Consider the following 16389-nt stretch of genomic DNA (forward strand, 5'->3'; position numbering starts at 1 on the left):
ATAGGTTTTGATTATTGTGTCATATTTTCTGCAGATATATTTACGTTGATAGCGAGTTTTTAGATATATATATATATATATATATAATAAAATGTCTGTAAATTTGACTGTATGTGAAGATTGGTAAGTTTAAAATTCCTTCTTTTCCTTTATTTTCTAATTTTTAAAGAAATATATATCGTTACTGAATAACTATAGAATAATGATGCATGCACATAAATCATTTAGAATTGCTCCCGTTTAGTGACTTTTTATATACGAAGCTCATTTTCAATAAGTAGAGATGCGCAATGTATGTACAGCACGCAGGTGAGGCGGTTAAAGCTAAAGCCGATCAAAGTTGGGATTCATTCCCAGTGAGAAATAACAATGGAATCGTGGAAATGATCTCGATTCAACGTCGAAATCATCGAATTGACGTCAAATCGACGTCAAAACACCATCTAACAATCTCCGTTTCAAGTAAACTATGTGCCGATTTTGATCTTGAAATGTAATTCTAAACCGAAGCTAGGATTCATGCATTTGTATTCAAATATATTTATTGAATATCTTTTTAGACAATTTGTTGATTCTGAAGCATTTTTTTTAGCAATGGATATCATAGATATTCAGTAGTCTTACTTTAGATCAAAGAGGTTGTATATATAGAATAGGCAAGGCTTAGGTGCCCCTATAAGTGGAAATGTTAGACCAGTAAAAAGGGAAAGAATACGGGAGAGCCATCTTTATCTTTGTTTAATATGTGCGATTAATGCCTAAATTCTAAGCAGAATCGTAAGGCTCGTAACATATTCCTGTAAGATTTGTAAAAATTTTTAAGTGCTTATACCTTTATACAATATTTTTGCAGACAGCTTCTTACTAGACATAAAATTTGCAAAAAATCGTAGATATTTACGAATAATCGTACATCTTATGATACATATTTTCTATGAAATTAAAAAACGCATTTAATCCTATGGAGATGTTCTCTAAGTACGTAATAATAAATAATAATTCTATTTCTTTAAATCATTCTTATTCCTTAAACTAATAAAATGTACAAATGTACGGACACTCTCCAAATTGAAACAATAAATCTTATCTCTTAATAAAATTTTGTGAACACATTTTATAAATTATGTTGTGTCATTGTTTTACTTTATAATGATGCACGCATCGTTACTGTATTGTACGAATGCCGTTATGTAGGATTCACACTGCGTACGGCATCCGATGTACGACGATACCAATAACAGAATTCGGTTCTAGTTAGCGACATTTTTATCTGCATATACTTTGTAAGTTGCATATTGCGATGTATCCGTCGTATGTACATACGTCGTCGGACGAAAAAGTTAAATCTTGACGAACATTTTCATACGACAAGCATCATCGTATGACAAAATATTGCTAGCCGAAATATCTAGAAAACAAGCTCTTCTATTGGATATCGGACGACGCATGTCGGATGTCGTACGCAATGTCAATCTTACATTACAATGGCCTTTGACCGCACACAAGGGCGTAACAGGTATGTTACTGAAGCTATATTCAACGCGCATGCTTACCTGTGTCTTTCACTAGGTTTAAAGGTATTCTGTTATTCATATTTCTATAATTAAATATATTATGAATAATAGTACCTTATAATATTAGTAATAAAATATTTTTAAACATAGTGAAAGACACAGGTCAAAAACTTTTAACGGTTTCGGACTAGTGTCATCCATGAGACTGAGCATCGCGCGCTCTGGTTTACGTAGTTAAATTTATCTAATTGGTTTACTTTTTTAAACTTATTCTGAACTTGTAATATCCAATTGATATTTTTTCACCTTTTATTTGCTAGCGATACTATTGATTATTTGTTACATTGACGAATGAGAAATAATTAATTTGCAATAGTAATCAATCGTTTTCTTAACAAATATCACATTTGTTTTCCCTTGATTTATTCCTATAACAAAATCATTTCTCTCAGTGCGACGCTGTATCGCCTATCCCTAGTCCCATAGTCTCTCCTGTCGATCCTCAAGAGGATCCTAAAGCCGTCTGTATTACCGACTAAATCGTCATTTTTATATAACAAATACTTTTTTTCTCTTTCACACATTCTTTTATGCCGAGTTTATGCCGAGAATGATAAAAAATTTTTCTTAAGATTTTTCAATTTCGAAATTTTTTGCCATTTTCGGCATAAATTCTACCTCACAAACACGTATTAATGTGTATACTTTAATTTTTGAATCTGTGAAAGAAGAAAAAAGTATTTGTTATACAAAAATTACGATTTAGTCGGTAATACAGACGGCTTTAGGATCCCCTTAATGTTGAAAATTTATAGTGCAGCTAACGTAAATTATAGATTATCAGCGCAGTAAATTTGGAACATATGCTATAAAGGTGTCTTTCCATATTGACACTTGATTTTGATGCTCATTTTCAACGTCACAAATCAGGTCACGTGATAAAAATTGACGAATTGTATCAAGCGTAAATTTTGATCATGTGACTTGTTTTAGCGTTAGTATGAAAAGGCACCTTAAAGAAAAAAATCATTTAGTTATTCCTTTTTTCCGCTTTTCTTCGAAGCATTAGCACGCACGTAGTGCATTGCTAAATAGTACTGTTTAATATTAATAGGTTTTGATTATTGTGTCATATTTTCTGCAAATATTTACGTTGATAGCGAGTTTTTAAATATATACATAATAAAATGTCTGAGAATTTGTCTAGATATAAATGGTAAGTTTAAAATTCTTTCTTTTTCTTTTTTTTCTAATTTTTGAAGAAATATACATCGCTACTGACTGTAAAATAATGATGCATACACATTAATCGCATCGATTCCATTTCTCATTGTGTAGTGAATGCGCAATGTATAATATGTACACAGAAAAAAAATTTGCAAATATTTTAAATAAATATTCACTCCAATAGTACTAACGAAACATTTACTAAATATAAATATATATTTATTCGATTTAAACATAACTGTTTTATTTTAAATAAATATTTATTTACTATAAATAAATATTTCGTTAGTACTATTGAAGTAAATATTTATTTAAAATTTGCAAATTTTTTTTGAGTGTATAGCACGCAGGCGACTAAAGCTAAAGCCGATCAAAGCTGGGATTGATCATTGCATTTATCCAATGGAGTCACAAATACATGTATCCCAGCTCCGATTTAGAATTACGTTTCAAGACTGACAAATAATCGGGGCATAGTTTGCTTGAAGCGGGGATTTTTGAACAGTGTTTGCTGCATCTAGATAAAATGATGTTATCTTATTTTTACTAGAATATATTCTATATTATATTCGTCTATATTTTGAATAAAAAAGTGTTATCTGACTCTTCTCAAATACGAAAAGATAGATTATTTGAATTATCATTAACATATCAGCAAAATAATAATATATAAGGATAACATTTTATCATAAATTATCTAATTTACTCTTTCTATTTCTGGTAAATCTATTCAACGCTGTTTCTTTAACAATTTCTATGTCTTTATGTTCCAAACTTTCAAATATCAAAAGGATGAAAAACTTCATTTAGCGAGAGCGACACTTATCGGCAGTAATATTTTATGCACACAGAGAAAAAGATTTCTTTGGATTTAATAAATTTTATTGTATCCAAATAAATTTATTTGTATTTGGAATGGTCCAAACAAACCAATGTTTAAATCAATAAGTGCGATTGTTTAAATTTGAAACAATATATATCTTTGTCTTAAATACATTATTTGTTTGAACAGGTAATGTTTATCTTCGGCATTCGCGTGATCAAATTGTACTGCACAAACATAATTGATATAGCATATAGTGCTGTTTAATCCTGTTGTTAAACATATAAGCCATTGTTTTCGTAATTTCGGCTAAAAAATATATTTGTTGTTCTAAGAAGGCAATTTGATATTTGCATGGACCTCTATCATAATCTCTATACCATAATCTCTATCAATATATTTTGCCATTTTCAAACAAATAATTTGTTTCATTGTTTGTATTTATTGTAATCAAATAATATATTATTTGATTGAAAGATATTACTTCAAATAATAATGTTATTTCTGTCAAACAATAGAGATTTCTCGAATGAAACAACAAAATTTTTATTCAAACAAATAATATTTCTTAATATGGCTCAATCAGAATAAATCTATAAATAAAAGAAGGGCTACGAGCCAATTATAATGTAAAATATTTAATAATCGTATAAACGTTTCGACACCGATCGGGTCATTTTCAATGTGAACAAAACAACGTTATGATAACGTCGCCTGACATCGTCGATAATATTTCTCCAATGTATCATGGCTTATTTTTATTATATAATACTTAATCAATTTTACGTTTTTCTCTCTCTGTGTCTGATGGACTACGACAAATCAAGATTGTAGATAATAAGTGAGATGAGATCATTTTTAAATCAAGTGATGCTAATTTGAATATGGATCGCACGTTAATAGGAAATATTGAAATTATCGACGTTTAATTTTATCTAATACTCAAAGATTTATGTAATATTGTTTTATTCACATTGAAAATGACCCGATCGGTGTCGAAACGTTTGTATGATTATTAAATATTTTACATTATAATTGGCTCGTAGCCCTTCTTTTATTTATTGAAATAATATTTCGTACAAGCATGTTGTTTCAATAAAACAAATTTTAGTCAAATAAATAGGAATACTAAATTCAAAAAAACCTTTTTCTCTTTGTAGTCTTGCAATCAGAGTGACTTTCGCATAACGCTGCATAACGCGGTATTAACAATAGAGCAGTAAGTCGCAAGAACCTATGGGAGTTTCTTAAATTAAAAAATATTTTAGTAACATCAAAATTGTGATTAAGCATTTTAGAAATATTACGAATATAACATTTCATTACAAAATATTTTTAAAAAGGAGACTCCAAGGGAAGAGAGCATGGCTCCCATGCCGCTCCTCCCCCATGGATCCGCCAGTAACCAGACGCGAAAGGTTCAAAATAAGCAAGGTTCTTTTCGGTCAACATAATATATAAATAATCTAAATAATAAGGATCGGTTGTTCCATTTTTTAGAAATATAAATAAATATTTATGACGCAATATCATTATATTTCTACAAAATTACATTTCTTCTACAGTATCTTTTATCTATAAATAAATCTAAATAATACCAATAAAATTGCAATTTTAAACAAGAATAGTCTAGTTTTAAATTTATATACACATATGGGGCATTCCACGTGAAAGGAGTTCACCTAAAAATAAACTATTTGGAATCTTTAAAATAATCATGAAAACATGTAAGTGGACATAATGTATAATGAAGATAAAAAAAATAAGTATTATATGTCTTGCACCCACAATGTTGGAGATAGGCGTTTAAAGGAGGTCTCCTTTTGTTGTCATTTGTAGTTAAAATTACAAAATATATAATATAAAATTTTTATACATATGAATTTTTTAGGATTTTTCCCGTACTTTCAGATAAAAAAGTTAATTTTAATGAGAAAAAATGAATAATGTAGAAAAAATCAATTTTTTAACTTTAAGTAAATAAATGAAAAATTAGATCCACTTTTAAAAATCTGAAAAAATTCTAAAAAATACTCTAATGAATGTAGAATAACAATATATGTAGAATATGATGCTGCAAAGGAAATTTTGGGATCGCAATGGGAACAACCAGTAAATGAATCTTTTTTCCTAAGCAAAATTTGAATTTCCACCAAACACTTGATAATATTACTTTATTAATTAATCTAATTACATAGTACTACATAATACATTTATATAACTAATATATAACTAATTATAAGATAATCAGTTAAGCCTCAGTAGTCTAGAGGCTTAGGACCCTCGTATGGAGTACAAGAGATCCGAGTTCGACTCCTGGCCGAGATAATATTTTTCGTAATAAATTTATTTACAGTTTCTTAGCACATTAACATCTTCCTAATATGATGCCTGATTCAGCATCAAATTATAAAAAATTGCCTGTCAATTTAATTTAATTCGTGATATCACAGTAGTTTAATTGCGTTTATAAGTCCGGGAAACCAATTCGACGCTCAGTTCGAATGACTACAAATATGGTATATATGCATGTACGATTGTGGATAGAACGGTTGCTACACCTTTTTTTTGATGAATTTTGGAATACAGCCTGCTCATCAAGCGATTGATTTTTATTTATGGATATATAAATAAGAACCAATCGCTCAGTTAGCAGACTGCATTCCGAAACCCATTGAAAAAAAAGTGTTGCAACCGTTCTGTCCACGACCGTACATATTATTATATAGTATATATAGGTATAATTCACATTGAATTATTTAAGCATTAAAGATCCAGCCTCAACCATTATTAATTTCTAGTATTGATTGTATTCTCATTCTCACATATACGGTCTAAAATAAGATTCTTATTGTTTATAATCATTTAAATTTGAAACAAACATACAAATAATTTCACAAAATTGTCGATCATTTACACAGTGAGATCTGTAAGATAGTAGGTTTTCATTAATAAAGTAACATTTAGTATGTGAGATGTTTGCCAAATTTCGAACAAAAGAATTTTGAACAAGAATACGAAGTTATAATTATTCAAGTGATGATATTAAATAGATTTGCCAACTTTTTTCAGATAAATAAGAGATATTCGGATAATATTAATTGGTTGCTTTCCGCGCAAAACAATCACGAATTGTTTTATTACATTATTGACTGTTTTTCTAGGCAGCAAAAATATCAGCTGTTCATGAACAAGATAAAGCTTTTCGTTCAAACCTATGGTAACAATCCTATAAAAAATTGTCTCGGCTCTTCTTTTATGGTTACTCAAAGTGGAGAAGTAAATTTATTATAAAATTTATTATAAAAAAATATTTGATATTTGTATGGAACTTTAGTAATACAAATGGTTATTCAATACATTTTTAAAATATTTTCTTACGTGTTTAGAAGTTGACCTAAATAGGGAATATAAAAAGATTGTATTTTTATCTCGTACTATATAAAATATGAAGAAATGAAAAAATAAATTCTTTTAGAAATAAGATAAATTGTAATAAGATTGAAAGACCGCTAATGTTAAACATAATGCTTTAAATTAAGAAGCGCCATAACGGTCAGAACGTTAAGATGTTGAACTATTGTAAATTCATTTAAATGAATTTACAATAGTTCAACATCTTAACGTTCTGACCGTTATGGCGCTTCTTAATTTAAAGATAAATTGTTTTTAGAATAATTGAAAAAATATTGCAGATATAAAAACATCTTTATATTCTCTATATATTTAAATTAATTACTATATAAGAACTAAAAATTAATATTCATAATGTCTTTTATACTTTTACAACGTCATATTGTAATATTTTACATTTCGTAATATATCATAATACAAATATACAACATTTAAATTTTTTATATTTATATGTTTTATCAATAAGTTTAGTAAATTGATAGAAGTTTTGTGTAAATTTTGTTCAATAAATTGGACAATATGTAGCGGTGCAGATAATTCAATACTTTATTAATATTTAGCCTGCTTTTATACTGCATTATTTTATTCTATATTCTATGATATTTTATAATTTTGTAACTAAATTAAATATATTAAATTGTGTGCATATTTGTAATACACCTAAAAATATGTGATAACACTATCTTTATGTAAAAGAAATGTATATGGGCTAACCGAGTCGGAATAAAAGATACAAATGTAAAAAGATGTTCTACTAAGATAAGTCATTCGCCTGATGAGATTGATTGGACCAATACACGCATTGTACAATCGGCCGCATGTAACGATGATAGTATTCTCCTTTTAGCTGGTAAAATACAGGTAATGTTGCGATTATATATAAAATATCGTAACAAGTATAATAATAATAATAATTTATATAATTGTATATAAATATAACGTGGTTATTTAAATTTTAGTTATATCACTTTTGCATAAGCTGCAATGAGTCGCAGATTTTTCTCAGCATGAGAACAATTGATACTGCAGATTTAGACTATAAAATCAGTGGCATTGCTTGCGGCAGATCTTCTTTTGTATTTATTACTTGTGTAGGCGAAATATACCAGTGTATTGATTATGATACTAGTACCGACTTTCATGAAATGTTGATGAAACCACATAAACTGCTTTCTCTCTCACATGAAATAATAGGTAATTTATTTCTCTTCTTAGCTTATTTATAAGATATAAAACTGTATAGATGGATCGAGGATTTATGAACATAATATTATAATTTGAATAATTAAATTTATCTAATTTTGTGATACTTACATAGTTAAGGTAGTCGCAGGATTTGATCATACACTTGCACTCACTGATAAAGGAAAGGTTTATGGCTGGGGTGTAAACACGTATGGACAATTGAACTTTAGTAGTAGAAAATGCAGAAAAGCACGACACGTAAAGTCTCCTTCCAAGGTGAGTTTTTTGTTATTTATAATTCTCATGATAATGATAACTGAAAAATGTATAATAAAGAAAAGGATCTTGTGATTTTTTTAACAGATAAATTTACCTGATGTAAGAAAAGTGTCAGATATCGCCGCCGTGAAATTTATGACCGCTGTCAAATCTAGCGACAATGGACTTGTCTACATACAGGGTTGTTTACATGGAAAAAAAATTAGGCGTTTGGCTGTCTGTGAATATACAAACATATTTGACGTATACAACTCATCAACTCATTCACTAATAAAAGATCGTACATATACAGATGAAGAGTTTAATATGTTGAATGATTTAAGAAATGCGTTCAATGATTGTGTAAGTCTCATTCTCTGTTCTTTTGTTATTCTACTACAATGGATTTGCAATTAATTGGAGACATGCTAAAAATCATAAGAACATCACATTTGTTGAAGATACTAAGCATGTCAGCAGTATCTACTTCAATTCTTTTCTTTGTCCTCTATATAAATTTTTAGCCCATCTTTCACATAGTATTAATCTTTCTCTTCTTATGAATTGATTTATCTTTAACAATTCTTATTTCTTATCTTTGAAGGTCACAAGCGATCTTACAATAAAAGTCGAGGGACAATCTATTTACGTTCACAAGACCATTCTGAAGATGCGTTCTGCATATTTCAAAAACATGTTCGAGTTTAATGGGGTGGAAAGCAGACAAAGGTATTATTTATGAAAGGATTACAGAATCTTTATCAAAAATTTTTTATGTTTGATTCATGTGTTGTACTTTAACGTATTTTTTCGAACAGGATTATCAAATATAATGATTATCCATATAATGTGTATAAAGCTTTTTTTGAGTTTCTCTACACAGGCTGGGTCCCTTTGGAACTCGCAACAGGTCGGTCAATGTTAGTTAAATACACGTTGATACTGTCTTTAACCTTTCGTAATCACACTGGTCAAATTAAATAATCCCAGAGCGCATATGACCAATAATTTTTTTTTCTTTATAAAATGAAAACTGAATACAATCAGTTAAATGCGCTTTGAAGTCATTTTGATTCCGGTGTGATCATTACTGAACTTTTAAGAAGGGTGACCACGAAGAGTTAATTCGTAACTAAAATGAATTTTTCATTACACAGAGCTCTTGACGTTATCTGATAAGTTCTGCATGATAAACCTTGAGAAAAAATGCATTAAAAAACTAAAAAAGGATATGGATTCATTAGACGTATCCTCTATCAAGAAAATGGCAATAATGTATAATAAGAAGGTAACTGTATATCACTTTTCTTCTATTATTTCTTTTCCAAGATATTATTTAATTTATGATGAACTTGATATATTGTTCAACTGAAATTTAATTCTTTTCTTGTTTCTTCTATACCTTTTTTATTCTTGTTTTATTGCACAATAGAATATATCTTTTTATTGAAAATTCTTTAAGAAAATATAATGATATTATATACGAAGTGACAAAACCACTAATAGAACCCCAACTTATACCAACTGCTCTGGTCTATTCAATCAGTTTCATGGGCACATCCAGCGGAAGGGCTCGAGAGTTCAAATTCCAAAATTTTTTATTCATTTTTTATTTTTAATTATAAACAAATAAAATTGTATTTTTAATTCTGACAAGGAAAACCCAACTGCCCCGCTCCGATTTTAATGAGCTTTTAGTATGTTATTCTCCATAAAAATAAGAGACACGTATTTTTTTTATACGTGCCCATACGCACTTTTTTAGGGGGTGAAATACCCCCTTTAGAAAAAAATCGGATTTTCTCTTTCAAAGCGAATATCGCCGTAACTGTAAGATATAGAAAAAAATTTCGAAATAAAAATTGAATGGCATTAAGAGTACTTTAGAACTAAAATAAAAAAATTTTTTTAGTTATTTATTTATAATAAAAATTATTTATAAAGAAAAAAATTTGTTTATTATATTTCTAAAGTATTCCTAATGCCATCCAATTTTCATTGTGAAAATTTTTTTGTATCTCTTACAGTTCCGGCGATATTCGCTTCAAAAGAGAAAAATCAATTTTTTTCCAAGGAGTGTTTTACCCTTTAAAAGTGCATATGGGCACGTATAAAAAAATACGTGTCGCTTATTTTTATCTGGGCATAACTAAAAGCTCATTAAAATTGGAAGGGGACAATTGGGTCCCTTTCCTTGTGAGTAAATTTTTTTGTTGTCACAAAAAATGATTTTTTCTCATCTTTACAATCATGTAAGTTTTGTCAATATCTGATAAAAAAAGTTTTCGCGAGATATGTTTTTAACAAAAAACAATATACGCTGAAATATTAATGAATACTCCATTCATAATTACATACATTTTGTTTTCAATAACTATATCTTGCTTATACTTTCTTTAGGAAAAAAATTGTGTGAGATTTCCAAAATCGAATATTTTTTGCATTCAAATCGGGAAGAAGGAGACATTCTAAACCCTAAAATATTCAAAAAAGCAATTATTAGCGCAAAACAATGCTGTTTATGTGATAACAGATTTGTTAAATCATTTTTATTAATTAGACCCCTCCCGAAAGAAATTCTGGATACGCCCGTGATCATTTTTAATGCTAGAATTCATTAACTGTAAAAAATATATCTCTTTATTCTGTATACTTATTTATTTATGTGTCATATATAATTTTCAGGAATTGGAAGAATACTGTCATTTCTATGAATTAAAAAACGCATTTAATCCTATGGAGATGTTCTCTTGAGTATGAAATATAATAAATAATAATTCTATTTCTTTAAACTATTCTTATCCTTTAATAAAATTTTATGAATACATTTTATAAATTATGTTGTGTCATTGTACATTTTACTCCAAGCATTATTTATAAATTTTTCATAAGACGTCCCTAAAAATAATCGTGTCTCACCCTTATAGATATATGTAAAAAATGTAAGAGAGAGAGTTTGTAAAAGATTTTTTTTAATAAAAAATAAACATATTTCAAATTTCTAATATTTTTTTTAGTAGTAAACAATATAAAGTTTTTATTGGTATTTACCTTAAATATAGTAAATAAGAATAGATAAATATAAAACTTGATAAATTAAGTTTTCATAGGTGCAACATATATACCTATTAGTATATACCGGAGTTACCTACACTGAAAAAAAGATCGACTGCTGCAGCAAATTAGATGGTAAAATATGGCATAGCATTTTTAATTGGCTGCAGCAGCCAATTTTTGGTTGCGTTAGCCTATCCGCAATGTTAGTATAGGATTTCGATAGGGTAACACAACCAAAAATTGACTGATACAACCAATTAAAAATGCTATGCCATATTTTACCATCTAATTTGCTACAGCAGCCAATCTTTTTTTTCAGTGTATGCTTCGAAATTGTGGCTTGCTAAATATCGTCCAATTGCGATTGCTGTATTCGATTCATGTGTATACTTTTGCAATTTGTGTTACAAATTAGATTTGAATTCTCAAGCAAAAAAGTCGACTTAAAGAATCTATCGTCTATCTAGTATCATTTCCGCTAAATCTCGTACGATTTATTTTTGACTTTATAAATAGCACTTACTCGTATGGTGGGTGTTTTCTGCATTGCCTTAGGCAAATTGGTTACGCTCGATAGAACGCAACCAATCGATACTATGTGAAGCATTAAGGCGTTCGTCTCTATTTAAAAAAGTGCCTGACTCGAGAAAAAAAATAGGGGCGCTGTGTGTGAGTCATCGGACACCATTAAGCACCACACAGGTTACGATATCAATGACTTACATCGTTCCGTATTACAGGCCGTGAATATAAGGCCAAAGTATCCGTCCTCGTACTTCCGGTCCGCACGCGACTTATGCACGTGAAGGCACGTGGCGTAAATCGAGGTGTTTACGTACACACATGCGTGCCAAGAAGTGCACATGCGTGTGCCTGCGTTGCTCTTCGAGGGAACGGACATGCCTTGTCGACACTCTTCGGTATTCGTATCTTTTTTTGTTGCATAAGATCGCTATTTGCGCCGCACAAAATATAACGCCATTAGCCGAGATAGGACGCAAAATTATCTGACCGCAGATTTGAGCGGAACATGCACGTGAGAAAAACGGGAGACAAATATTATATTTAGGATTCTTTTCGCGGATAAAAGGAATTCTATTTGTTATAAAATAAATAAAATCCAAATTGGTATTTGCTCCGAGATTTCCTTAATTGATATTTTTGGGGCCAATGTAACAATAATTATAATTATAATAATAGCTTCATTGAATGTAATATGGCTTACAATGTTATTCGAATGCTATTCTTTATTTAAGTGAACTTAATTTAAATTAATATATCTTTGCTAAAGTTAACGTGATTGAACAATTTTTTATTTTGAAGATTAAAATCTGAGAAATAAAATTACGTGACTTACGTAATGTTGGGAAAAGCATTTATTATAAATTATAAAGAATTTTTCACAACGTAATTGAAAAAAAATCCACTGAACCTAATAATACCAATGAAAAACGTCAGATTTATGTATGCTATTTACACATATCAAATTAAAAAAAAAAATACATGTGATTAATTTTTGTGTTTTGCGATTTCGAGGCGATCGCCACATCGGTGTCTGGCTTCGACCGACTAAAGCCCAGTACTTTCTATCGGCAAATATTTATTCATAATTTCGTTTCAATCATGCATATACGCGCGTTGATGTTGAGTGGATTTAGCCGCTGGTCAGTCCATCTTCTGGACAAACAACGCCGCGCGCGGGAGGGAGTAAGGACACCTCCGTCCCAACGTCATACCAAACGCACGCATACGAGCGGTGTCCCCATGCGTAAAGCAAACACGCATAAAATTACGTGTTCGTAGCTCTCTCGTACCAGTCGGCGGACGAGCGGATGTATTCTTAGAAAAACACGAGGCACGATTGATATGGGATGGACCACCGCGATATACGATATTTGCCCGGCCGCGGTCGATCGCGATTGCAACAATATTAGAATTTCCGCAACAACGCCCGAAGTTCTTTCTTCTTCTCTTTATTTCTCTCTCTCCCTCTCTCTCCCTTTCGTTTTTGTTTTTCCCCTTGCAATTATTTATCGAGAAAGAATGACGCAGGAAGATTCACAATTTGACTGTACTGATTTCTATAGAAACTTGTAATTATTTTGCAATATTTTCTTATTTTACGAAATATATTTTTAATATATTTTCGCTAGAATATGTATTGATTAAGAAATAGAAGATTTATTTCTTAATATTCTTTGTAAAAATGTTTTAAATTCAATATTTAAAGGCATTTTAATAAGTAATTCATATATTAAAAGCTTAATTTTTTTTTTATTTGAAAAAATTTGTTTTTCTAACATGTACATTATTATGTACATTTTGTATCAGAAGAGATCAGATCATCTCCAAAAGAGCGAAATCTCACTCCAAAGGATTTAAAGAGTACATCCTTAACATGACTCTTGAACTATTACGCAACTTGCATCTCGCGGAAACGAGGCACGCCGGATGGGCTGGTTTCTGCTCGACAAAAGTTAACGATGTATCGGTCAAAGCAGTGGTCAGTCACTCCCCCGATCGACAACTTGACCGGCCACCACCGACAGTTGGCGGCTACCGACAATCGTTCGATAATTGGCAGACATTGTCCCGCGCACGCGGTCCGACTCGGAGCTGAACAGAGGACCGTCCTATGCTTTACGATTTGTTGATCACCGCCGCGATCGTGACGCGGACTGATCGGAAATATGAATTTATCACCGATCACGTTACACCAGCGAGATGACGGCCAAGCGGTGTAATCGATTATGAGGAGGCGTTTGCATTTGCGGTCCACTCGTTCCTCCTGATGTTTGCCCTCGTAAATTTGCCGCGATGACTGGATGTTGTACCGCCGCAACAACGTGAAATTGAGAAAATCCCCGAACGGGGATTATCGTGGAAATCACGTCATGCGTATGTCTATTATTTCACAAACTTGAAGAATTAATTCTGTACGCGTAATGGATACTTCAATAACGGTTTTTCATCAATTCCAGCTTGTTACATTGAAAAAAATGTACTTCAATAAATATGCATAGTACTAATAAAATATTTACTAAATATAAACATATATTTATTTGATACAAAAATTATTAATTTGATTCAAGTCTTTTTCAATAAGTAAAATTTATTTACTGTAAGTAAATGTTTAGTACCATTTAAATAAATATTTATTAAAATTTAGTAAATTATTTTTAGTGTACTTATTATACATTATTTGTCACAAGATGTGCATTATTTACGTAAATATATATAAACTTTATATAAATAATATTTGTTCTATTAGTATTATAAGTTTTGATTTATTTCTTGTTGGTTACATAACATTTCACTGTTATGTAATCATTTATTACGAATTTAATTCATAAGCCGCAAAAAAAATTAAATTTTTTTTGTATTTAAAAGATATACAAATAGACATTTTAAAAAGAATTTTTCCATGATTGATTGGCTAATAAATTTTTTCATTAAAATCTTTATCTCGATTAATTTCATTTAGTTAAATCGACATGCGTATAATAAGATTGTACAACACGAACCAGACATCTTTGTATCCCAATTAAGAGCACATAGGGCGGCGGGATTCTCCTGATTTTGTCGAATCACGAGCTAGCACCATCTGTGTCCTTTGCGCCTTTTGAAAGATCGATCAGCCATCGACAAGTCACATTCGCACTTAACATTAAATTAATCGGTTTCGATTACTCCTCTATTGATTTTATGACGAGACTTCGCTACATCAAGACATCCCCCTTAACGTCGTGCCTAACGTTTCCAGAAAACACAAATCATAATAAGATCAACACATCAAGTAGAAGTCATGTTAGAAAAATTACAATAATGACATTTGATATACTTTTGACGATAATTTTGTGATAATTCTTAATATGATAATAATTTTTAGTGATTTTTTAATTATAAAGTATTATATCGAATGCCATTATTATGATTTTTCCTAAAATGATTTATACTTGACGTCATTTGAATCTTATTATGATTTTCTTAACTAAATTTTATTAGCTAAAAAATTACTTGAATATCACTGTGATGTCAAGAATTCATCATAAAATCATTGTTAAAAGTGTATAAAATAACATTATTATAATTTTCCCTAAAATAACTTGATGTCATCCTAATCTCATTATAATTTTCTACACTGAAAAAAAGGATTAGTTGCTGCAGCAAATTAGATTAGAGGTAAAATATGGCATAGCATTTTTAATTGGCTGCAGTAGCCAATTTTTGGTTGCGCTAGCCGCAATGTTAGTATAGGATTTCGATAGGCTAACATAACCAAGAAATGACTGCTGCAACCAATTAAAAATGCTATGCCATATTTTACCATCTAATTTGATGCAGCAGCCAATCTTTTTTTTCAGTGTACCTGGGTTTGATCTTTACATTAATCAAAGGAAATAAATTAATGTTCTTGACAAAAGTTCTTGTTTTACAGAAGTTGAATTTACTGTTGAACTCTTGAAATACGGATCGGAGTATTTGACGTGTGAGTAATCGTTCAATATGTTACCAGGACGAAGTACTGTACATAAATTACTTTTTTCAAAGCGACTTTACGGTTCATTTGCTATCATTTCCCGAGTTCTCACCGTAATAAAAAAAAATCGCTCACTTTTTCCGTTTTAGAAAAAAAAACTGCATTTTGGGGAAAATAACGCAGCACTCTCGAGCGGCGTGTGATTGAATTTAAATGCGCGCACCCTAAAATTACATCCCCATTTGAAAGTCGTCCCCAATCGTCATGGCGATTCGCCGCGGTCCAAGGCGGTTCAATTGCTGGACAAGTGCATGACTCGATATTACGCTCGTATATTAAACAATTTTTTGACTGCGGCTTTAAAAGGCGACAGCTGTCAGTCCGGTTTGACAGACCGAAACTGCAACGCGCGAACCGGACACGAGCGGTTC

At 30.4% G+C, this 16389-nt stretch overlaps 1 protein-coding gene across 1 annotated transcript; it reads left to right on the plus strand.

Annotated features, from left to right (window-relative positions):
* The first annotated feature begins 290 nt into the window (after positions 1-290).
* Positions 291-11175, plus strand: LOC108726580 (RCC1 and BTB domain-containing protein 1). The gene is made up of 10 exons (XM_018454235.1): positions 291-493; positions 6729-6843; positions 7675-7839; positions 7938-8172; positions 8297-8439; positions 8527-8784; positions 9026-9150; positions 9240-9331; positions 9579-9709; positions 11107-11175. The coding sequence occupies exons 1-10, from the start codon at positions 291-293 to the stop codon at positions 11173-11175; spliced, it is 1536 nt and encodes a 511-aa protein (XP_018309737.1).
* Positions 11176-16389: the final 5214 nt, after the last annotated feature.

This window comes from Mycetomoellerius zeteki, unplaced genomic scaffold (assembly GCF_001594055.1).
Source record: "Mycetomoellerius zeteki isolate Tzet28-1 unplaced genomic scaffold, Tzet1.0 scaffold430, whole genome shotgun sequence".
NCBI lineage: Eukaryota > Metazoa > Arthropoda > Insecta > Hymenoptera > Formicidae > Mycetomoellerius > Mycetomoellerius zeteki.